Raw genomic sequence first — 24,681 nt, 5'->3', positions numbered from 1 at the left:
GGGCAGGTCGCTTCACTTCTCTGGGCCTCAGTCCCCTCATCTGTCAAATGGGGGTGACGACTGGGAGCCCCACCGTGGGTCTCCCCCGTCTAGACTGTGAGCCCACTGTCGGGTAGGGACCGTCTCTCTACGTTGCCAACTTGGACTTCCCAAGCGCTTAGTCCAGTGCTCTGCACCCAGTAAGCGCTCAATCAATACGATTGAATGAATGAATGACAGTCTGATCACCTTGGAGCTCCCCCAGCGCTTAGAACAGTGCTTGGCACATAGTAGGCGCTCAACAAATACCATCATTATTATTGTCAGCAGTGGCGGCAAGCGCCCGGGATTGGGAATCGGAGTCGTGGGTTTTAATCCCGACTCCGCCACTTGTGTGCTGTGTGACTTTGGGCAGGTCGCTTCACGTCTCTGGGCCTCAGGTGCCTCATCTCTAAAATGGGGATGAAAACCGTGAGCCCCCCCCCCCCCGCCGTGGGACAACCTGATCACCTTGTAACCTCCCCGGCGCTTAGAGCGGTGCTTGGCACATAGTAAGCGCTTAATAAATGCCTTTATTGTTGTTATCATGTAGACGGGTGTAGAAGTCACGTGACTTCCCTTTGCCTCAGTTTCCTCAGCCGTAAAACGGGGACCGCCGCCCCCCCCCCCCCCCCACGCGTACTTAGACCGGGAGCCCCGGGCGGGACGGGGACCGTGTCCGGCCTCATCCGTCCGTACGCCAGCGCTCACGTAGTAAGCGCTTAAGAAGCACCATTAAGCGGCCGTGCCAGTCTGCGGGGGGGGGGGGAAGGGCGTCTCCTTGGCCGCCCCCACCGTCCCCTCTCCCCGGGGGTCCCGCGAAGGCCGAGCCGTGGGGTCCCGGGGGGGCACCCACCTTCGCAGACGGTGCCGTTGGCGGTCAGTCGCCGGCCCGCCGGGCAGCGGCACAGGTAGGAGCCCAGGGTGTTGACGCAGTCTCCTCCCTGGCAGCTCGTCTGGGCGTCTTTACACTCGTCCACGTCTGGTGGGGCCCACGGAGGGGCGTGGGGGGCTGCCCCCTGCCCCCCGGGGGCGTCTCCCCCACTTCCCGCCCCCGGGTTGGAGCCCCCTCACGTCCAGCGGACGGTGACTCTTCCAAGCCCCACCTCCTCCCGGGGGCCTTCCCTGACTGAGCCCTGCCCTTTCCTCGTCCCCCACTCCCTTCTGCTTCGCCCGGACTCGCCCCCTTCATTCGGCCGTTCGATCCTACTTATTGAGCGCTCGCCACGTGCGGAGCACTGGGCTGAGCGCTCAGTACAGCCCCCCTCCTGGCCCCACACTGCTTACACACCCATCTGTCACTGATCTATTTCTATTAACATCCGTCTCCCCCCACTGTAGACCGTAAGCTCGTTGCGGGCAGAGAACGAGAGCATCCGTCTCTTGTTGTAACGGCCCGAGCGCCGAGTACGGTGCCGTGCACCCGCCAAGCCGGTGAATGAGGGGCGCAGTCGTCCGTGTCCGGGACGGATAATCAATCAGTCGTATTTATCGAGCGCTTCCTGTGTGCAGAGCACTGTACTGAGCGCTTGGGGAGTACAAGTGGGCGACATATAGAGGCCCGACAGTGGGCTCACAGTCTAGAAGACTAATAATAATAATGACGGCATTTGTTAAGCGCTTACTATGTGCAGAGCACTGTACTAAGCGCTTGGGGAGTACAAGTGGGCGACATATAGAGACCCGACAGTGGGCTCACAGTCTAGAAGACTAATAATAATGATAACGGCATTTGTTAAGCGCTTACTATGTGCAGGGCACCGTTCTAAGCGCCGGGACCCCCAGGGCCCCGCCGCCGCCTCCCTGGCTGACGCTCCTTCCGCTCCCCGGAGCCGGGCCTCTCCAGTAAGCGCTCAATAAGTCTCCTCAAGGGTCAGTTCTCGGTCCCTTTCCGTTCTCGGTCTACACTCGCTCCCTCGGGGACCTCATCCGCTCCCACGGCCTCAACAACGATCACCTTTACGCCGATGACACCCAAATCTACATCTCCGCCCCCCTCGCTCTCCCTCCCTCCAGGCTCGCATCTCCTCCCGCCTTGGGGACGTCTCCGCCCGGATGTCTGCCCGCCATCTCCAACCCAACGTGTCCAAGACAGAGCTCCTCGTCTTCCCTCCCAAACCCCGGCCTCTCCCGGACGAGGCCCGGCTCGGGGCGGCCCGGCCCGCCGAGTCTTCCCGCTCCCCGACGGCGTCCCCCCCCCGCCCGCCGGGGCCCGCGGGGGCTTTACCCGTGCAGACCGGACTGGCCCTGGGCGCCTCGAACCCGCCGGGGCAGGCCAGGCAGGAGTAGGAGCCCTCCGAGTTGAAGCACAGGCCGGACGGGCAGGCATCCTGGCTCTGGCACTCGTCCACATCTACGGGGGGCGGCTCGTCACGGGCGCCCGGCCCGCCGCGAGCGCTCGCGAAGCGCGACCCAACCAACGCAAGGTGACGGGGTGCGGGGGGAGGCAGAGGGAGCGCCGGACGGGACGGCGGCTGGTACCTTGGCAGCTCTGTCCATCCTCGGCCTCCCGGTAACCCGGGTCACAGACGCACCGGAAGGAGCCTTCCAGGTTGACGCACTTCCCGTGGAGGCAGACGTCCGCGGACAGGCACTCGTTCTCGTCTAGGGGAAGGACGTGGAGGGGTGTGGGACTGAGGGTCGCCCCTCGTCCTGGAGTCTCCCGCAGCCGACGGAGGCGCGTTTGGTCGGGCGTATCGGGCGCTTACTATGTGCAGGGCACTGCGCTGAGCGCTCTCGGGGGCGTGCACGAGGTCAATAGGACAGACACGTCCTCTGGCGTGCCGGGGGCTTAGGGCGGCCTCTGCTTCTCCACATCCATCCCTTCCTCTGTGTTACACACACACACGCACACTCACACGCTCATCATCATCATCATCAATCGTATTTATTGAGCGCTTCCTATGTGCAGGGCACTGTACTGAGCGCTCTCGGGGGCGTGCACGAGGTCAATAGGACAGACACGTCCTCTGGCGTGCCGGGGGCTTAGGGTGACCCCTGCTTCTCCACATCCATCCCTTCCTCTGTGTTACACACACACGCACACTCACACACTCATCATCATCATCATCATCAATCGTATTTATTGAGCGCTTACTACGTGCAGGGCACTGTGCTGAGCGCTCTCGGGGGCGTGCACGAGGACAATAGGACAGACACGTCCTCTGGCGTGCCGGGGGCTTAGGGCGACCTCTGCTTCTCCACATCCATCCCTTCCTCTGTGTTACACACACACGCACACTCACACACTCATCATCATCATCATCATCAATCGTATTTATTGAGCGCTTACTACGTGCAGGGCACTGCGCTGAGCGCTCTCGGGGGCGTGCACGAGGACAATAGGACAGACACGTCCTCTGGCGTGCCAGGGGCTCCGGGCCGGATGCCCCGCGTTAGGGCGGCCTCTGCTTCTCCACATCCATCCCTTCCTCTGTGTTACACACACACACTCACACACTCATCATCATCATCATCATCAATCGTATTTACTGAGCGCTTACTATGTGCAGAGCGTTGTACTAACATGCGCACAAATATATACACATATAATACTTATTAATACTATAAATACTATTGTTGTTATTAATAAAAAGGCCAAGGAGAAGGGATGGTTTTTCTCTTCCCAGAGACTCAGCCCCGGCACTTTTCCGAAGCCCCGGGCGCCCCTGAAACGGGGGCCAAAGAGGCGTCGCTCCGCCCGGCCCCCCAAATGCCTCGGCTCCGCCGTCTGCCCGCCGCGCGACCCTGGGCGAGCCGCTCAACTCCTCGGTGCCTCAGTCGTCTCATCCGTGAAGTGGGGATTAAGGCGGCCAGCCCCGCGTGGGACGCCGGGCCCGCGCCCAGCCCGGTGAGCTCGCGTCTGCTCCGGCGCTTAATACGGTGCCCGGCGCACGGCGAGCGAGCGCTCGACAGATACCAGGCAAAACGCAGCCGCTTCTGGGGTGGAAGCGGGCAGCAGGGTCGCGGAAGGGAAGGGAAGCTCCACGGGGCGCCCGGCTCCGTTGGCACCGACCCCCAGGCATTTCCCTGAGCCTCAGCTCCCGCCTCGGTGCCCCCGCCGACTCTGTCGGGGGTTTTCCGGGAAGCCGGGAGCCCCCTCCGATCCCGACGGGAGCAACGCGGCTCGGTGGCTGGAGCCCGGGCCCGGGAGACAGGAGGTCCCGGGTTCTAATCCCGGCTCTGCCGCGTTGTCTGCTGCATGACCGTGGGCAGGTCACCTCACTGGACCTCAGTTACTTCATCTGTAAATCGGGGATTGAGAGGGCGAGCCCTACGAGGGACCGGGACCGCGTCCAACCTGATTACCTCGGCGCTTAGAGCCCTCCTTGGCACACCGAGAGAAGCAGCGCGGCCTAATGGAAAGAGCCCGGGCTCGGGAGTCAGGGGTCGTGGGTTCTAATCCCGCCGCTTGTCAGCTGTGTGACTTTGGGCGAGTCACTTCACTGCTCTGGGCCTCAGTGACCTCATCTGAAGCCTATGAACCCCGGTTTGGGGGGGGGGCAACCTGATAACTCTGTATTCACCCCAGTGCTTAGAACGGTGCTTGGCACATAGTAAGCGCTTAAATATCGTCGTCATCAAGGCATTATGATAGTACTGAGTACACGCGGGGGCCGGCCGGGTCACCGGGGCCGGGCTTGGCCTCTCCCTCCCAGCGGTGAGCGGAGATCCCGGGGAAAGCGGGCTCTGGGCGCGTGGGCCAGCCGAAGAGGCCGAGGCGGCCTGCCCCTCCTCACCATTGCAGCCTCCGCTCACGGCCCTGTAGCCCTTGGCGCAGCCGAGGCAGTGGAAGGAGCCGGGGGAGTTGACGCATCTCCCGGTGGGACAGGCGCCGGGCCGGCGACATTCGTCGATATCTGCGAAACAGCAAGCGCCGCCCCCGGCCAGCGGACGGGTGAGTCTCGGGGACGGGGGCAACGGGGGAGCCTCGGGGCCGGGACCGCAAGTGAGTGGGGAGAGGAGACGGGGGAGCCCCGGGGGGGAGGGCTTGGGTGCCTCCGGGATTGGGAAAAGGAAACGGGGGAGCTTCGGAAGATGGGCGAGCCTCCGGGTTGGGAGGAGATGGGGGAGCCTCAGGGCTGAGCGGAGATGGGAAGTCTTGGGCCCAGAGGATTCGGGGGAGCCGGGAAGACGAGGGGACCAGGTGGAGGAATCGGGGGGACGGGAGCAGATGGAGGAGCCTTGGGGTTGAGAGGAGACGGGGGAACCCCGGGACTTGGAGTGGGCAGAGGAGATGGGGGAGCTTCAGGGTTGGGGGGCCGCGCGGAGAGGGGAGGGCCTCTGGATGGGAGTGGGCGAAGGAAACGGAGCTTCGGGGGTGGGAGGAGAGGAGGAGACGGGGGACCCCCAAGGTGGGGAGGAGCAGAGGGGAAGTGGCGGAGGAGACGGGGGAGTCTCAAGGCTAGGGGTAGGTAGAGGAGATAATGGGGGTCTCCTCAGAGCCACGGAAAGATGGGGGCTTTGAGGCTGGGGGGAGGCAGGGAGTCTCGGGGCCGAGAGGAGAGGGAGGTAATCAATCAGTCAATCAATCAATCGTATTTATTGAGCGCTTACTGCGTGCAGAGCACTGGACTAAGCGCTTGGGAAGTCCAAGTTGGCAACATCTAGAGACAGTCCCTACCCAACAGTGGGCTCACGGTCTAAAAGGTAACGTACCATTATGATTATTATCAGGAGCCTCTATGAGCTCCATCCGGGACAGGGACCCTGTCCAACCCGATTAGCTTGTATCTATCCCCGCGATTAGAACAGCGTCTGCCACGCGGTAAGTGCCTAACGGATACCGCAATTATCGTCATTATTATTGGGGAATGGGAACCTTGGGGCGGGATGGAGCGGGGGAGATGGGGGGGGCATCAGGGTGGCGATCCTTGGGGCCGAGAAAAGTCAGGGGAGGAGACGGGGGAGCTTCACGGGAAGACGGGAACTTCAGGATGGAGAGGAGAAAGCTTGTACTTCCCGAGCGCTTAGTCCAGTGCTCTGCACACAGTGAGCGCTCAATAAATACGATGGAATGAAAGCGGAACCTCACGGCTGAGGAAGTGGGAGCCACGGGGCCGGAAGGAGACGGGGTCGTGATAATAATAATAGTAATAATGGTATTTGTTAAGCATTTACTATATGCCAAGCACCGTTCTAAGCGCCGGGGTAGATGCAAGGGAATCAGGTTGTCCCCCGGGACACTCACAGGCTTCATCCCCATTTTCCAGATGAGGTCACTGAGGCCCAGAGAATTCATTCAGTCCATCGTATTTATTGAGCGCTTACTGTGTGCAGAGCACTGTACTAAACGCTTGGGAAGTACAAGTTGGCAACGTATAGAGACGGTCCCTACCCGACAGCGGGCTCACAGTCTAGGAGGGGGAGACAGAGAACAAAACAAAACATATTAACAAAATAAATAGAATAAATATGTACAAATAGAGTAATAAATACTCTAAGTTAAGTGAAGCGGCTAGCCCAAGGTCACCCAGCAGACACGAGGCGGAGCCGGGATTCGAACCCACGACCTCTCCCAAGCCCAGGCTCTTGCCACTAGGCCACGTTGCTAATAATTCTATTTATTCTGACGATTTTGACACCCGTCTCCATGCTTTGTTTTGCTGTCCGTCCCCCCTTCTAGACCGCGAGCCCGCCGTCGGGTAGGGACCGTCTCTATATGTTGCCGACTTGGACTTTCCGAGCGCTTAGTACAGTGCTCTGCACACAGTGAGTGCTCAATAAATGCGATTGAATGGATGAAGGAATCAAGTCTGGGAGCAGGGGAGGCAGATGGGGGAACCCCAGGGATGAGATGGGGGGACAGGAGCTGGCGGAGTGTTGGTGGTGGGAAGAAGAGGGGAGACTGGGAAGCCTGAGGGCTGGGAGGAGACAGGGATCCTTGGGGCCCAGAAAAGATGGGGCTAAGCGCTTAGTACAGTGCTCTGCACACAGTAAGCGCTCAATAAATAAGATTGAATGAACGACGGGGGACGGGCAGGGCAGACGGGAGCGTCATGAGGCGACGGTGGGAGGAGGAGCGGGACGGATGCATCAGTGGGGAGCGGAAATTGGCGGGGCAGAGAGATATATATATATATATATATATATGTATATATATTTGTTTGTACGTATTTATTACTCTATTTTACTTGTACATATCTGTTCTATTTATTTTATTTTGATAGTATGGTTCTGTTCTCCGTCTCCCCCTTTTAGACTGTGAGCCCGCTGTTGGGTAGGGACCGTCTCTAGATGTGGCCAGCTTGGACTTCCCAAGCGCTTAGTCCAGTGCTCTGCACACGGTAAGCGCTCAATAAATACGACTGATTGATTGATTGACGCTGCACAGAAGCAGCGCTGCCTAATGGGTAGAGCCCAGGCCTGGGAGTAAGAAGGTCCTGGGCTCTCATCCCTGTATATATGTTTGTGCGTATTTATTACTCTATTTTATTTGTACATATTTATGTATATATGTTTGTACATATTTATTACTCTATTTTACTTGTACATATCTATTCTATTTATTTTATTCTGTTAATATGTTTTGTTTTGTTCCCTGTCTCCCCCTTCTAGCCTGTGAGCCCGCCGTCGGGTAGGGACCGTCTCTAGATGTTGCCGACGTGGACTTCCCAAGCGCTTAGTCCAGTGCTCTGCACACAGTAAGCGCTCAATAAATGCGATTGAATGAATGAGCCCATCTTCCAGACCGTGAGCCCGTTGTTGGGTAGGGACCGTCTCTCTATGTGGCCAACTTGGACTTCCCAAGCGCTTAGTCCAGTGCTCTGCACACAGTAAGCGCTCAGTCAATATGATTGATTGATTGATTGATTGACCGTCTCTATATGTTGCCAACTTGTACTTCCCAAGTGCTTAGTCCAGTGCTCTGCACTCAGTAAGCGCCCAATAAATACGATTGAATGAATCCCGGCTCCGCCATATGTATCCGTATGTATCCATATGTATCCATATGTATATATGTTTGTACATATTTATTACTCTATTTATTTTGCTTGTACGCATCTATTCTATTTATTTTATTTTGTTACTATGTTTGGTTTTGTTCTCTGTCTCCCCCTTCTAGACTGTGAGCCCACTGTTGGGTAGGGACTGTCTCTGTGTGTTGCCAACTTGTACTTTCCAAGCGTTTAGTACAGTGCTCTGCACACAGTAAGCACTCAATAAATACGACTGAATGAATGAGCCCGTCTTCCAGACCGTGAGCCCGCTGTTGGGCAGGGACCGTCTCTAGGTGTTGCCAACTTGGACTTCCCAAGCGCTTAGTCCAGTGCTCTGCACACAGTAAGCGCTCAATAAATTTGATTGATTGATTGATTGACCGTCTCTATATGTTGCCAACTTGTACTTCCCGAGTGCTTAGTCCAGTGCTCTGCACTCAGTAAGCGCCCAATAAATACGATTGAATGAATCCCGGCTCCGCCATACGTATCCATATGTATATACGTTTGTACATATTTATTACTCTATTTATTTTACTTGTACATATCGATTCTATTTATTTTATTCTGTTAATGTTTGGTTTTGTTCTCTGTCTCCCCCTTCTAGCCTGTGAGCCCGCCGTCGGGTAGGGACCGTCTCTAGATGTTGCCGACTTGGACTTCCCAAGCGCTTAGCACAGTGCTCTGCACACAGTAAGAGCTCAATAAATACGATTGAGGATGATGATGACGGGGACTCTGTCCGACCCAGTTACCTCGGATCTACCGCAGCGCTTAGTTCGTCATCGTCATTATTATTATATGAGGGACTGCGTCCGACCCGATCACCTCCTATCTAACGCCGCGCTCAGTTCGGCGCCTGGCACGTAGTGAGCGCCGAACAAATACCACGTCTTATTAGAATTATTTTTCTTACTCTCGGTCCGGGTCGGGCAGCGGGGGACGCGGTGAGTGAGGAAGGGAGGATTCGGGGTCGCCCGAAGCCCCCCGCCAAGTCCCCCGGGGCCCCTCACCTTCGCAGTCGCCCTGCCGAGCCGGGACGTAGCCCCGCTCGCACTCGCAGCGGTACGAGCCGGCCGTGTTGGTGCAGCGGCCCCCCTTGCACGCCCCTGGCTGCTCGCACTCGTCTCGGTCTGGAACGGGGGGAACGGGATCGGTCCCGGGATCCCCCTGCCCTCCCTCTCCCCATCCCGACGATCCCGGCTCTCGGGATGGGTGGGAGAGCCCACGGGCGGGCAAGGCCCAGAGCCGCCGCGGCTGCGTTCAGCCCAGTCCCGGCGCCTGGCACTTAACGGGCACCACCGTTCTCATCGCCGTTACTACTCCGGAGAAGCAGCGGGGCTCAGTGGAAAGTCAGAGGTCATGGGTTCAAATCCCCCCTCGGCCAGGTAATAATAATAATAATAGCATTTAGTACAGTGCTGTGCACGTAGTAAGCGCTCAATAAATGCGATTGATGATTTATTAAGCGCTTACTAGGTGCGAAGCACTGTTCCAAGCGCTGGTTGTCAGCTGGGCGACTTTGGGCCGGTCGCTTCGCTTCTCTGGGCCTCAGTGCCCTCGTCTGGAAAACGGGGATGAAGATTGGGAGCCCCACGTGGGACAAGCTCATCGCCTTGTATCCCCCCCCAGCGCTTAGAACAGTGCTTTGCGCATAGTAAGCGCTTAATATTATTATTATTACTAATAATAATGAGACAGCTGGCAGAGTTGGGGGGCCGGAGGAGCCCCCCCCCCCCCCCGCCCCTGCAGTCATTGAGCCCACAGTGCTCTGCACATAGTAGGTGCTCAATAAATACGATTGATGATGTTGGGTAGGGACAGTCTCTATATGTTGCCAACTTGGACTTCCCAAGCGCTTAGTACAGTGCTCTGCCCACAGTGAGCGCTCAATAAATATGATTGATTGATTCAAGCATAGTCCATCAGATTTATCGAGCGCTCACTGGGGGCAGAGCACCGCGCTAAACACTTGGGAGAGTTCGCTACGATAATAGAGGGGCGAATCTCCCTGCCCACAGCGGGCTTACGGCCTGGAGGGGAAAGACTCTTTCCCCTCTAGGATAATAGTAATAATACGGATAATAATAAGGATAACAATAAGGATAATAATAAGGATAATAATAATAATAACAATAAGGATAATAAGGATAATAATAAGGATAATAATCATAACAACAATAAGGATAACAATAAGGATAATAATAAAAATAATAAAAATGACAATGATGATGATGATGATGATAGTAATGATAATAATAATGATGATGATGATGATGATAATAATAGTAATAATACGGATAATAATAAGGATAATAATAATGATAACAATAAGGATAATAATAAGGATAATAATAACAATAAGGATAATAAGGATAATAAGGATAATAATAAGGATAATAATAATAACAATAAGTATAACAATAAGGATAATAATAAAAATAATAAAAATGACAATGATGATGATAATGATGATGATAGTAATGATAATAATGATAATAATGATGATGATGATGATAATAGTAATAATATGGATAATAATAAGGATAATAATAAGGATAATAATAATAATAATAATAAGGATAATAAGGATAATAATAAGGATAATAATAATAACAACAATAAGGATAACAATAAGGATAATAATAAAAATAATAAAAATGACAGTGATGATGATAATGATGATGATAGTAATGATAATAATGATAATAATGATGATGATGATGATGATAATAATAATAGTAATAATAATAATAATAATAACTGGGGGTGGCACTGCCAGGCCTGGGCTCCAGCCCCGCCCCCCCAAAGAGCCCGGGTCCCACCAAACAGATATGCCCGGAGGCGGTCTCACCTTGGCAGGTGGGAGTGTCCGAAGAGGCGTTCAGCCTGTAGCCCGGGTAGCAGAGGCAGGAGTAGGAGCCCACGCGGTTAATACACTGCCCCTTCCCCTCACAGGGATCCCGCTGGCACTCGTCGTCGTCTGGGCGAGACAGAGGAGCGAGGCGGGCATGGGGACGTGATAATACTAATACCTGCGGTATTTGTTAAGGGCTGGGGTCGACCGCGGGGGGCTCCCGGTCTCCCATTTTCCAGATGAGGGGACTGAGGCACGGAGAAGCGACTCGCCCAGGGCCACCTAATAATAATGGTATTTGTTAAGCATTTACTACTCTATTTATTTATTCATTTTATTCGTACATATCTACTGAGCCCCTTCCTTCCTCTCCCCCTCGCCCCCCTCTCCATCCCCCCATCTTACCTCCTTCCCTTCCCCACAGCACCTGGATATATGGATATATGCTTGTACATATTTATTACTCTATTTATTTATTTTACTTGTCCATATCTATCCTATTTATTTTATTTTGTTGGTACGTTTGGTTTTGTTCTCCGTCTCCCCCTTTTAGACTGTGAGCCCACTGTCGGGTAGGGACTGTCTCTATATGTTGCCAACCTGGACTTCCCAAGCGCTTAGTCCAGTGCTCTGCACGCTGTATCTATGTATATATGTTTGTACAGATTTATTACTCTATTTATTTATTCATTTATTTTACCTGTACATATCTATTCTATTTACTTTATTTTGTTAGTATGTTTGGTTTTGTTCTCCGTCTCCCCCTTTTAGACTGCGAGCCCACTGTCGGGTAGGGACTGCCTCTAGATGTTGCCAACTTGGACTTCCCAAGCGCTTAGTACAGTGCTCTGCACACAGTAAGCGCTCAATAAATACGACTGATGATGATGATGATGATGATGATGTACATGGCGGGGAAGCCGCGTGGCTCGGCGGCAAGAGCCCGAGCTCGGTCGCGGGTTCTAATCCCGGCCCCGCCGCTCGTCAGCCGTCACTTCTCTGGGCCTCAGTGACCTCATCTGGAAAATGGGGGTGAAGACCCGGAGCCCCACGTGGGACAACCTGATCGCCTTGTATTCCCCCCCAGCGCTTAGAACAGTGCTTGGCACGTAGTAAGTGCTTCACAAATGCCGTCGTTATTATTATTATTATTATTAGTTGGTCCCCCGGTGCCCGTGAGACCTGTGCAGCGCTCCTGGCTGTGTTGTAGACGGTAGCCGGGGCCGCACACGCAGCCGTAGCGGTCCGGCAGGTTGACGCAGGTCCCGGGGCCGCAGACGTCGGGCCCGGCGGCGGCGCACCTGTCCGGCCCTGCGGGGGACAGGGTGGGGGCCCGTGGAGCCCCCCCAAATCCACCCGCCTCCCACCCGGGCCCCATCCCCGTAAAACCGAGCCGGAGTCGGGCTCCCATTTGGACTGGGTAGGGACCGTCTCCAGGTGTTGCCAACTTGGACTTCCCAAGCGCTTAGTCCAGTGATCTGCACACAGTAAGCGCTCAAGAAATACGATTGAATGAATGAATATATGTCGCCAACTCGTACTTCCCAAGCGCTTAGTCCAGTGCTCTGCACACAGTCAGCGCTTGATAAATACGGTTGAATGAGTGAATGAATATATGTGGCCAACTCGTACTTCCCAAGCGCTTAGTCCAGTGCTCTGCACACAGTAAGCGCTCAATAAATACGATTGAATGAATGAATGAATGAATATATGTGGCCAACTCGTACTTCCCAAGCGCTTAGTCCAGTGCTCTGCACACAGTAAGCGCTCAATAAATGCGATTGAATGAATGAATATGTCACCAACTTGTACTTCCCAAGCGCTTAGTCCAGTGCTCTGCACACAGTAACCTCTCAATAAATACGGTTGAATGAATGAATGAATATATGTGGCCAACTCGTACTTCCCAAGCGCTTAGTCCGGTGCCCTGCACACAGTAAGCGCTCAATAAATACGATTGAATGAATGAATGAATATATGTGGCCAACTCGTACTTCCCAAGCGCTTAGTCCAGTGCTCTGCACACAGTAAGTGCTCAATAAATACGATTGAATGAATGAATGACTATATGTGGCCAACTCGTACTTCCCAAGCGCTTAGTCCAGTGCTCTGCACACAGTAAGCGCTCAATAAATACGGTTGAATGAATGAATGAATATATGTGGCTGACTCGTACTTCCCAAGCGCTTAGTCCAGTGCCCTGCACACAGTAAGCGCTCAATAAATACGATTGAATGAATGAATGAATATATGTGGCCGACTTGTACTTCCCAAGCGCTTAGTCCAGTGCTCTGCACACAGTAAGCGCTCAATACATACGATTGATTGATGGATTGAGTGAATGAATATGGTTCATATCGACTGATCGAGCACGACCGAATGAATGGATGCCTCCGTCCCGTGAGGCGGGACGGTCTCACGAGGGAAAGGGGGAGAGCCCAGGCTCCCAAGCCGGATTTCCCGGCCCCCGCCCCGCATCCCGTGTCCCCGTGACCACGCTTCCCAACCGCAAAGCCGCTCCCGCGGCCGAGGAGCCCCAACTCCTGGCTCACGGAGGCGTGGTGCCTCAGTTTCCCCGAGCTGGGGGTCCGTTCTTTAGCCCCCCTCTGGTGCCCCACGCCCTCGTGGACGACGCGGCCGGACCGCAGGACGACCCGAACGAGACTTGGCCATCTTTTTCCCGTTCTGTACGGAGGCCCTCCAGCTAGGCCCTCCCTGATGGCCAATCATCCGTCCATTCGATCGTATTTATTGAGCGCTCACTGTGTGCGGAGCGTTGGGCTGATCGAAGGAGCCTGCCACCGCCAAAGAGAGGGAGCAGGGAGGGGAGAACCCACGTAATAATAATAATGATGGTATTTGTTAAGCGCTTACTATGTGCAGAGCACTGTTCTAAGCGCTGGGGAGGTTCCAAGGTGATCAGGTTGTCCCACGGGGGGGCTCACAGTTTTAATCCCCATTTTACAGATGAGGTCATTGGGGCACAGAGAATAATAATAACGGTATTTACTATGTGCTCAGCACTGTTCTAAGCGCTGGGGAGGTTACAAGGTGAGCAGGTTGCCCCCCGGGGGCTCACAGTTTTAATCCCCATTTTACAGATGAGGTCATTGAGGCGCAGAGAATAATAATAATGATAATAATGGTATTCGTTAAGTGCTTACTATGTGCAGAGCACTGTTCTAAGCACTGGGGAGGTTACAAGGTGAGCAGGTTGCCCCACAGGGGGGCTCACAGTTTTAAGCCCCATTTTACAGATGAGGTCATTGAGGCACAGAGAATAATAATAATAATAATGATGGTATTTGTTAAGCGCTTACAATGTGCAGAGCACAGTTCTAAGTGCTGGAGAGGTTACAAGGGGATCAGGTTGCCCCATGGGGGGCTCACAGTTTTAAGCCCCATTTTACAGATGAGGTCATTGAGGTGCAGATAATAATCATCATCATCATCATCTTCATCAATCGTATTTATTGAGCGCTTACTGTGTGCAGAGCACTGTACTAAGCGCTTGGGAAGTACAAGTTGGCAACATATAGAGACAGTCCCTACCCAACAGTGGGCTCACAGTCTAAAAGTAAGCGCTTAACAAATGCCATTATTATTATTATTATTATTATTATTATTATTATTATTATTATTATTATTATTACGAGAGTAGAGAAGCAGTGTGGCTCAGTGGAAAGAGCCCGGGCTTTGGAGTCAGAAGTCATGGGTTCGAATCCTGGCTCCATCACATGTCTGCTGTGTGACCTTGGGCAAGTCACACCTTCTCGGAGCCTCAATGACCTCATCTGTAAAATGGGGGTGATGACTGTGAGCCCCACGCGGGACAACCTGGTCACCTTGCATCCCCCCCCAGCGCTTAGGACAGTGCTTTGCACATAGTAAGCACTTAACAAGTGCCATCATTATTATTCTTATTATTATTATTACAAGAGTATGGACCGTCTCTATATGTTGCCAACTTGTACTTCCCAAGCGCTTAGTCCAGTGCTCTGCACACAGTAAGTGCTCAATAAATATGATTGAGTGAATGAATGAATGAATGAGTAGAGAAGCAGTGTGGCTCAGTGGAAAGAGCCCAGGCTTTGGAGTCAGAGGTCATGGGTTCGAATCCCTACTCCACCACATGTCTGCCGTGTGACCTTGGGCAAGTCACAGCTTCTCGGAGCCTCACTGACCTCATCTGTAAAATGGGGATGATGACTGTGAGCCCCACGCGGGACAACCTGGCCACCTTGTATCCCCCCACAGCGCTTAGGACAGTGCTTTGCACATAGTAAGCGCTTAACAAATGCCATCATTATCATATTATTACGATAGGTTACGAAAGGGTCGGCGAGTACTCTTCCCGCGAGGCCTCACTGCTTCCCCGCCTGCGGGTCGGCTTGGCATCGGGGGCATCTACGGAGCGCCCGCCGCGTGCGCGGCGCTGGGCTGAGCGCTCGGGAGAGCACGACGGTCGGGAAGCGTTATTCCGGGAGTAAACGGGGAAACGCCGGGCGCCAATCTGCCGATGGCAAATGGGCAAAATTGGCAAATGGGGAAACGGCGGGGCTCGAGCGGCCGGGGGCCCACCTACCTGGGGCGGGCGTCGCTACCTCGGGCACGGAGATGGTCTCCTCTTCCACCTCCACCACTTCCTCTTCCTTCTCCTCTTCCCTGGACTCCAAGGTCACCTGGGCAGTGCTCCGGGTGGGGGCCGGGGCGGCTGCGGCGGTGGGGCGGGAAGGAGCTCACGCCCTCCGCGTGCCAGCCCCCGGAGCGGGACAGCGCGGCGAGGACAGAGGCGGGAGGCCCCGAAGTCCAACCCCCGCCTCACCACCCCAGGACAACCGCCAATCAATCAATCAATCGTATTTATTGAGCGCTTACTGCGTGCAGAGCACTGGACTAAGCGCTTGGGAAGTCCAAGTTGGCAACATATGGAGACAGTCCCTACCCAACAGTGGGCTCACAGTCTGAAAGGGGGAGACAGAGAACAAAACCAAACATACTAACAAAATAAAATAAATAGAACAGATATGTACGAATAAAATGAATAAATAAATAAATAGAGTAATAAATATGTACAAGCATATATACATAAATACAGCGTGCAGAGCACTGTACTAAGCGCTTGGGAAGTCCAGGTTGGCAACACACGGAGGCAGTCCCTACCCGACTGTGGGCTCACAGTCTAAAAGGGGGAGACAGAGAACAAAACCAAAAATATAAACAAAATAAAATAAATAGAATAAATCATCATCATCATCAATCGTATTTATTGAGCGCTTACTGTGTGCAGAGCACTGTACTAAGCGCTTGGGAAGTACAAATTGGCAGCACATAGAGACGGTCCCTACCCAACAGTGGGCTCACAGTCTAAAAGGGGGAGACAGAGAACAAAACCAAACATACCAACAAAATAAAGTAAATAGAATAGATATGTACAAGTAAAATAAATAAATAAATAGAGTAATAAATATGTACAAACATATATACATATATACAGCGTGCAGAGCACTGTACTAAGCGCTTGGGAAGTCCAGGTTGGCAACATCTAGAGACAGTCCCTACCCGACAGTGGGCTCACAGTCTGAAAGGGGGAGACAGAGAACAAAACCAAACATACCAACAAAATAAAATAAATAGGATAGATATGTACACGTAAAATAAATAAATAGAGTAATAAATATGTACAAACATATATACATATATACAGCATGCAGAGCACTGTACTAAGCGCTTGGGAAGTCCAGGTTGGCAACATCTAGAGACAGTCCCTACCCGACAGTGGGCTCACAGTCTAAAAGGGGGAGACAGAGAACAAAACCAAACATACCAACAAAATAAAATAAATAGGATAGATATGTACACGTAAAATAAATAAATAGAGTAATAAATATGTACAACCATCTATCCATATATCCAGGTGCTGTGGGGACGGGAAGGAGGTAAGATGGGGGGATGGAGAGGGGGACGAGGGGGAGAGGAAGGAAGGGGCTCAGTAGATATGTACGAATAAAATGAATAAATAAATAGAGTAATAAGTATGTACAAACATATATACATATATACGGCGTGCAGAGCACTGTACTAAGCGCTTGGGAAGTCCAGGTTGGCAACATATAGAGACGGTCCCTACCCGACAGTGGGCTCACAGTCTAAAAGGGGGAGAAGGAGGCCTTCCCAGATTGAGCCCCTTCCTTCCTCTCCCCCCCTCCATCCCCCCATCTTACCTCCTTCCCTTCCCCACAGCACCTGTATATATGTATATATGTTTGTACAGATTTATTACTCTATTTTACTTGTCCATATCTATTCTATTTATTTTATTGTGTTAGTACGTTTGGTTTTGTTCTCCGTCTCCCCCTTTTAGACTGTGAGCCCGCTGTCGGGTAGGGACCGTCTCTCGACGTTGCCAGCGTGGACTTCCCAAGCGCTTAGTCCAGTGCTCTGCACACAGTAAGCGCCCAATAAATACGATTGATGATGACGATGATGATGATGAGAAAACCGTCGCCCCCGGAGAGCGGGCAGGGACTCACCTGGGGGCTCCGTGGGTGCAGCGGGTGCCCGGCCGGAGTCCTGCGGACACAGAGGGTCAGAACGGGGAGGAGGCTGGCCTGGGCCCGGAGGGTAGGGATCATGATAATAATGGCATTTGTTAGGCGCTTACTATGTGCGAAGCGCTGGGTGGGTGCTTGGGGGGGGATACGGGGTGATCAGGTTATCCCAAGAGGACCTTCCCTTCCTCACCTTCCTCTCTTTCCTCCCTCCCTTTCAATCAGTCAATCAATCAATTGTATTTATTGAGCGCTTACTGTGTGCAGAGCACTGTACTAAGCGCTTGGGAAGTACAAGTTGGCAACATCTGGAGACGGTCCCCACCCGACAGCGGGCTCACAGTCGATTGGACGCTTACTGTACTGAGCGCTTGGGAGAGGACGAGAGACACAGGCGCATTCCCTGCCCACGGCGAGCTTACAGTCTCCTCCCTTCCTTTATTCATTCAATCTGTTGGACGCTTACTGTACTGAGCGCTTGGGAGAGGACAAGAGACACAGACACATTCCCTGCCCACGACGAGCTTACATTCTCCTTCCTCCCTTCATTCATTCAATCTATTGGACGCTTACTGTACTGAGCGCTTGGGTTTTAGACTGTGAGCCCACTGTTGGGTAGGGACTGTCTCTATATGTTGCCAACTTGTACTTCCCAAGCGCTTGGTACAGTGCTCTGCACACAGTATGCGCTCAATAAATACGATTGATTGATTAATGATGATGAGCTTACAGTCTCCGCCCTTCCTTCATTCATTCAATCTGTTGGACGCTTACTGTACTGAGCGCTTAGGTTTTAGACTGTGAGCCCACTGTTGGGTAGGGACTGTCTCTATATGTTGCCAACTTGTACTTCCCAAGCGCTTGGTACAGTGCTCTGCACACAGTATGCGCTCAATAAATACGATTGATTGATTAATGATGATGAGCTTACAGTCTCCGCCCTTCCTTCATTCATTCAATCTGTTGGACGCTTACTGTACTGAGCGCTTAGGTTTTAGACTGTGAGCCCACTGTTGGGTAGGGACTGTCTCTATATGTTGCCAACTTGTACTTCCCAAGCGCTTGGTACAGTGCTCTGCACACAGTATGCGCTCAATAAATACGATTGATTGATTAATGATGATGAGCTTACAGTCTCCGCCCTTCCTTCATTCATTCAATCTGTTGGACGCTTACTGTACTGAGCGCTTAGGTTTTAGACTGTGAGCCCACTGTTGGGTAGGGACTGTCTCTATATGTTGCCAACTTGTACTTCCCAAGCGCTTGGTACAGTGCTCTGCACACAGTAAGCGCTCAATAAATACAATTGATGATTGATGATGACGAGCTTACAGTCTCCTCCCTCCCTTCATTCATTCAATCTGTTGGACGCTTACTGTACTGAGCGCTTGGGTTTTAGACTGTGAGCCCACTGTTGGGTAGGGACTGTCTCTACATGTTGCCAACTTGTACTTCCCAAGTGCTTAGTCCAGTGCTCTGCACACAGTAAGCGCTCAATAAATACGATTGATTGATTGGGAGAGACAAGAGACACAGACACATTCCCTGCCCACGACGAGCTTACGGTCTCCTCCCTTCATTCATTCATTCAATCTGTTGGACGCTTACTGTACTGAGCGCTTGGGAGAGGACGAGACACAGACGCATTCCCTGCCCACGACGAGCTTACAGTCTCCTCCCTTCCTTCCTTCATTCAATCTGTTGGATGCTTACTGTACTGAGCGCTTGGGTTTTAGACTGTGAGCCCACTGTTGGGTAGGGACTGTCTCTATATGTTGCCAACTTATACTTCCCAAGCGCTTGGTACAGTGCTCTGCACACAGTAAGCGCTCAATAAATACAATTGATGATTGATGATGACGAACTTACAGTCTCCTCCCTTCCTTCATTCATTCAATCTGTTGGACGCTTACTGTACTGAGCGCTTGGGTTTTAGACTGTGAGCCCACTGTTGGGTAGGGACTGTCTCTAGATGTTGCCAACTTGTACTTCCCAAGCGCTTAGTACAGTGCTCTGCACACAGTAAGCGCTTAATAAATACGATTGATGATTGATGATGACGAGCTTACAGTCTCCTCCCTTCCTTCATTCATTCAATCTGTTGGACGCTTACTGTACTGAGCGCTTGGGTGTTAGACTGTGAGCCCACTGTTGGGTAGGGACTGTCTCTACATGTTGCCAACTTGTACTTCCCAAGTGCTTAGTCCAGTGCTCTGCACACAGTAAGCGCTCAATAAATACGATTGATTGATTGGGAGAGACAAGAGACACAGACACATTCCCTGCCCACGACGAGCTTACAGTCTCCTCCCTTCCTTCATTCATTCAATTTATTGGATGCTTACTTCCCAAGCGCTTAGTACAGTGCTCTGCACACAGTAAGCGCTCAATAAATGCGATTGATTGATTGGGAGAGACAAGAGACACAGACACATTCCCTGCCCACGACGAGCTTACAGTCTCCTCCCTCCCTTCATTCATTCAATCTATTGGACGCTTACTGTACTGAGCGCTTGGGAGAGGATGAGACACACATTCCCTGCCCGCGACGAGCTTACAGTCTCCTCCCTTCATTCATTCAATCTATTGGACGCTTACTGTACTGAGCGCTTGGGAGAGGACGAGAGACACAGGCACATTCCCTGCCCACGACGAGCTTACAGTCTCCTCCCTTCATTCATTCAATCTATTGGACGCTTACTGTACTGAGCGCTTGGGAGAGGACGAGAGACACAGGCACATTCCCTGCCCACAACAAGCTTACAGTCTCCTCCCTTCCTTCATGCCTCCCTCACACCCATCCCTGCCACCCCCAAAGAAATTTCTCTTTCTCCTCAGAAGAGAAGCCCCTGCCAGGACCTCTCTTCCAAAAAACCCCACAGACTCGCCATTATTGACCCCGGTAGGCAATTCACACTGCAGCCAACCGGTAAAAAAAACCCGTAGAGGACCCCCCTCTTTCCGAGGAGCTTCCGTGTTTCTCACCTCATCCCATCCTCACAAGTCCCTTTGAGGTAGGGGGAAGCGAGGCGCTGGGCGGTCTCATTTTACGGATGAGGGAACCGAGGCCCAGAGGGGTTAGGGGACCCACCCGGGGTCGGCCTGACTCCCCGCTAGCCCACCCCTGCCTCCGGCGAGCCGGAAGGAGGCTCACAGAGTGGCTTAGTGGAAAGGGTGCAGGCTTGGGAGTCACTTGGCCACTCGCCTGCTGTGGGACCTTGGGCGAGCACTTCACTTCTCTGTGCCTCAGTTCCCCCATCCGTAAAACGGGGATGAAGACTGTGAGCCCCACGTGGGACAGCCTGATCACCTTGTATCTACCCCGGTTGTTACTTGGTGCTTGGTAAGCGCTTAACAAATACCATTATCATTATAATAATAATAATTATTATTATTATTATTATTATTATTATTCTGGCAGGCGGAGCCCATGGTTTCTGAGCCCAGAGAGCCTCGTTTCAGCGACAGGGCACTCCTGGTCCCTCTGCCGAGCCTCCTCCGGCAGGCCTCGAATAGGCAACACTTCTCCACAAAGAGACGGCGGGGCCCACGGCTTTAAGAAGCCGATTCCTCTCGTCTCCTTCCCGAGAACCCGGGAGAGGTGGGAATTCGGCGCCCGGGAATTGGGCCTCGCTGGGAGGAGGTCTTCCTTGTCCCCAGAGACACCCCTCTAGTAGCATCGGGGGCAGGTCGAAGGAGACCAAAATCGCGATAAGGTTCTGCCGGGGGTTGGAGGAGGGAGTCAATCAATCAATCGTATTTATTGAGCGCTTACTATGTGCAGAGCACTGTACTAAGCGCTTGGGAAGTACAAATTGGCAACACATAGAGACAGTCCCTACCCAACAGTGGGCTCACAGTCTAAAAGAGTCGGAGAGGTGGGAGGGAGCGTCGGGGCTCTTCTGAGGTAGAAAAGTGATTTCAATCACTACTAATTGAGAAGCAGCGGGGCTCAGTGGAGAGAGCCCGGGCTTTGGAGTCAGAGGTCATGGGTTCGAATCCTGGCTCCGCAACACGTCTGCTGTGTGACCTTGGGCAAGTTACTTAACTTCTCTGAGCCTCAGTTCCCTCATCTGGAAAATGGGGATTGACTGTGAGCCCCACATGGGACAACCTGATCACTTTGTATCCCCCCCAGCGCTTAGAACGGTGCTTTTCACATAGTAAGCGCTTAACAAATGCCAACATTATTATTATTATTATTACTAATAGTAGTACTTGTTAAGCAGTTACCGTGACACCCCCTGTTCTCAATACCAGGGTATTCGGTCACAATCCCTGTCCCTCGTCGGGCTCGCGGTCCAAAGAGGGAGGAGGATTTCGTTCCCCCATTTCCCGATGCGGTAACAGAGGCACGGAGACGGGCCCAAGGTCACGGGGCAGAGGTGAGAACCAAGATCCTCGGACCCCCGGGCCTGTGCTCTTCCCACTAGTCCGGGCCGCTTCCCGGCGGGACCTCAGCGGGCAGGGGGGAGGAAAGAGAGGAGCAGAGGAGAAGGGGCGGGACGGGAAACCATCCGAACCCCAACGGTGGCATCGGTTAAGCGCCCACCGCGTGCCGGGCACCGGGGTGGATACGGGCTAATCGGGAAGGACCCCCAGTTTGAATCCCCATTTTACAGATGAGTGGGAAGGGGCCGGCAGAGCCCAAGCGCCTGTCGCGGTGCCAGGCCAGCCCGGGGGGAGAGTCTCACCTCGACGGCCACCGAGTCACCTGCGGAGGAGAAGAGGAGAGTGGGTCTGGGGGCAGAGGGGGCTGGGGCGGTTGCGCGCCGACTGATGATAATTATAGTAATAACGGGCACCGTGGTGCTGGCAAAGCGCTCACTACGGGCCGGGACGGATACGCGCTAATCAGGAGGGACACGGTCCCCGTCCGCCCCCCCCGTGGCGCCCGCGGCCTCAATCCCCGTTTTACAGACGAGGTAACTGAGGCGGGGAGACCCGAACCCAGAACCCAGGCCCCCACCCGCGCCGCACCTTCAGTTGGGTCTGCCGAGTGCCCGCTCTGTTTCAGCTCGTCACCTCCGGCTACCGTCCGCGTGCCATCCCGGCTTAGCGGTGGCACCGGGAGGGCAATCCCTGCCGGAGGGGACGGACGGGACTCGGAAGCCCCGTCTCGGGAAGCTTCCCGCTGGCCCGGCTACTGAGAGCCGTTCGGCGCTTGCCACGGGGCGGATTCAAAGTAACCGGTCGGAGGGCGAACCTGGCGCGTCCTCGACGGAGGCCGCGTCCGTGGTCTCCTCCGGTGGCAGAGTCTCGTCCTCCATCTCCTCCATCTCCTCCGCCGCCTCCTCCGCCTTCTCCTCCCTCTCCTCCTCCTCCTCCTCCTCCTCGTCTCCGGTTTTCCTCAGGGCCATCCGAATGTCGGAGCTGGAGTAGGTGTAGCCGGGGCCCGCCGGGCAGATCTCCTTGAAGTCCGCTGGGAGACAAGGCCGGGGTTGGGCCGAGGCACGGCGGACCTCCCGGGGAGGGGAGCATGGAGGACGCCGACTTTTGAGCGCTGACTACGTGCCAGGCGCGCGTCGTCGGGGGCGACGGCGGGGCTCAGGCCGTGGGGGTTCGCGGGCCGGGAGCCGGAGGGACGGGGCGGGACGGCCAGGGCAGGGGGGAGGTCCGTTCATTCGGTCGTATTTATTGAGCGCCACTGGACTGAGCGCTTGGGCAAGTCCCAAGTGGGCAACGTCTAGAGACGGTCCCCACCCGACGGCGGGCTCCCGGGGACGGACGGAGACGCCGGAGGAGCAAGCAGAGAGAGAGGAAGTTGGATCGGGGGGACGTGGGGGAGCCGGGGGGACGCCCCCAGAATCCACCAGATCATCATCATCACCATCAATCAATCAATCGATCGTATCTATTGAGCGCTTACTGTGTGCCGAGCGCTGTACTGAGCGCTTGGGAAGCACAAATTGGCAACGTAGAGAGACGGTCCCTACCCAACAGTGGGCTCCCAGTCTAGAAGGGGGGGGCAGAGAACCAAACCAAACATACTAACAAAATAAAATAAATAGAATAGATAGGTACAAGTAAAATAAATAGAGTAATAAATATGTACAAACATCTATACATATATACAGGTGCTGTGGGGAAGGGAAGGAGGTAAGAATAAATCGTATTTATTGAGCGCTTACTGCGTGCAGAGCACTGTACTAAGCGCTTGGGAAGTACAAGTTGGCACCAGCTAGGAGGGGGTGTTAGGGCTAGGGAGAAGAAACCCCCGCCAGGCTCCTCCCCGAGAGCCTGGAGGCCCCCCGGGAAGTGCCAGAGGCCGGGATATAATAATAATAATAATAACGATGGCATCTGTTAAGCGCTTACTACGTGCAAAGCACTGTTCTAAGCGCTGGGGAGGATACAAGGCCATCGGGTTGGCCCACGGGGGGCTCCCGGTCTTCATCCCCATGTGACAGATCAATCAATCAATCAATCAATCAGTCGTATTTATTGAGCGCTTACTGTGTGCAGAGCACTGGACTAAGCGCTTGGGAAGCGCTCAATAAGTACGACTGGAGGAATGAATGATGTGAAACCGAGGCCCAGAGAACTGAAGTGATTTGCCCAAGGGCAAACAGCGAAGAGTTGGTGGAGCCGTGGGAACTCGTTTTGGCTATCTCCGTGTGTCTGTGGCGAGAGAGAGTGCGTTTGTGGGTCTGTGTGTGTCTGTCTAGGTGGTGAGTCTGTTGTTGGGTAGGGATTGTCTCTATCTGTTGCCAAATTGTACTTCCCAAGCGCTTAGTACGGTGCCCTGCACACAGTAAGCGCTCAATCAATCAATCAATCAATCAATCGTATTTATTGAGCGCTTACTATGTGCAGAGCACTGGACTAAGCGCTTGGGAAGCACAAATTGGCAACATCTAGAGACAGTCCCTACCCAACAGTGGGCTCACAGTCTAAAAGGGGGAGACAGAGAACAAAACCAAACATACTAACAAAATAAAATAAATAGAATAGATATGTACAAATAAAATAAATAGACTAATAAATATGTACAAACATCTATATATGTATACAGGTGCTGTGGGGAAGGGAAGGAGGTACGGTGGGGGGAAGGAGAGGGGGACGAGGGGGAGAGGAAGGAAGGGGCTCAGTCTGGGAACGTCTCCCGGAGGAGGTGAAATACGATTGAATGAATGAAAGTTGGCAACATATAGAGACAGCCGATCAATCAATCAATCCATCGTATTTATTGAGCGATTGCTGTGTGCAGAGCACTGGACTAAGCGCTTGGGACAGATGAGGGAACTGAGGCGCGATAAGTAAAGTGGCTTGCCCCAAGTCACACAGCTGACAGGGACACCCACCCCATGAGGGG

The 24,681-nt window shown here is 53.3% G+C and overlaps 1 protein-coding gene across 1 annotated transcript in view; it reads right to left on the bottom strand.

The window, feature by feature from the left end:
* Positions 1-24,681, bottom strand: part of LTBP2 (latent transforming growth factor beta binding protein 2) — a 103,481-nt gene that overhangs the window by 14,204 nt on the left and 64,596 nt on the right. Inside the window, exons 12-22 of the mRNA XM_038765583.1 lie at positions 22,573-22,788; positions 22,061-22,080; positions 17,349-17,388; positions 15,401-15,529; positions 11,998-12,126; positions 10,813-10,941; positions 8,972-9,091; positions 4,758-4,877; positions 2,500-2,622; positions 2,246-2,371; positions 875-1,000 (exon numbers count right to left, since the gene is read on the bottom strand). Coding sequence (XP_038621511.1) covers positions 875-1,000; positions 2,246-2,371; positions 2,500-2,622; positions 4,758-4,877; positions 8,972-9,091; positions 10,813-10,941; positions 11,998-12,126; positions 15,401-15,529; positions 17,349-17,388; positions 22,061-22,080; positions 22,573-22,788 — 1,278 coding nt within the window. The remainder of the gene's footprint in view (positions 1-874; positions 1,001-2,245; positions 2,372-2,499; positions 2,623-4,757; positions 4,878-8,971; positions 9,092-10,812; positions 10,942-11,997; positions 12,127-15,400; positions 15,530-17,348; positions 17,389-22,060; positions 22,081-22,572; positions 22,789-24,681) is intronic.

Source organism: Tachyglossus aculeatus, chromosome 23 (assembly GCF_015852505.1).
Source record: "Tachyglossus aculeatus isolate mTacAcu1 chromosome 23, mTacAcu1.pri, whole genome shotgun sequence".
Lineage (NCBI taxonomy): Eukaryota > Metazoa > Chordata > Mammalia > Monotremata > Tachyglossidae > Tachyglossus > Tachyglossus aculeatus.
The sequence above is the reverse complement of the archived record's forward strand: the minus strand, read 5'-3'. Positions and strand labels throughout refer to the sequence as shown.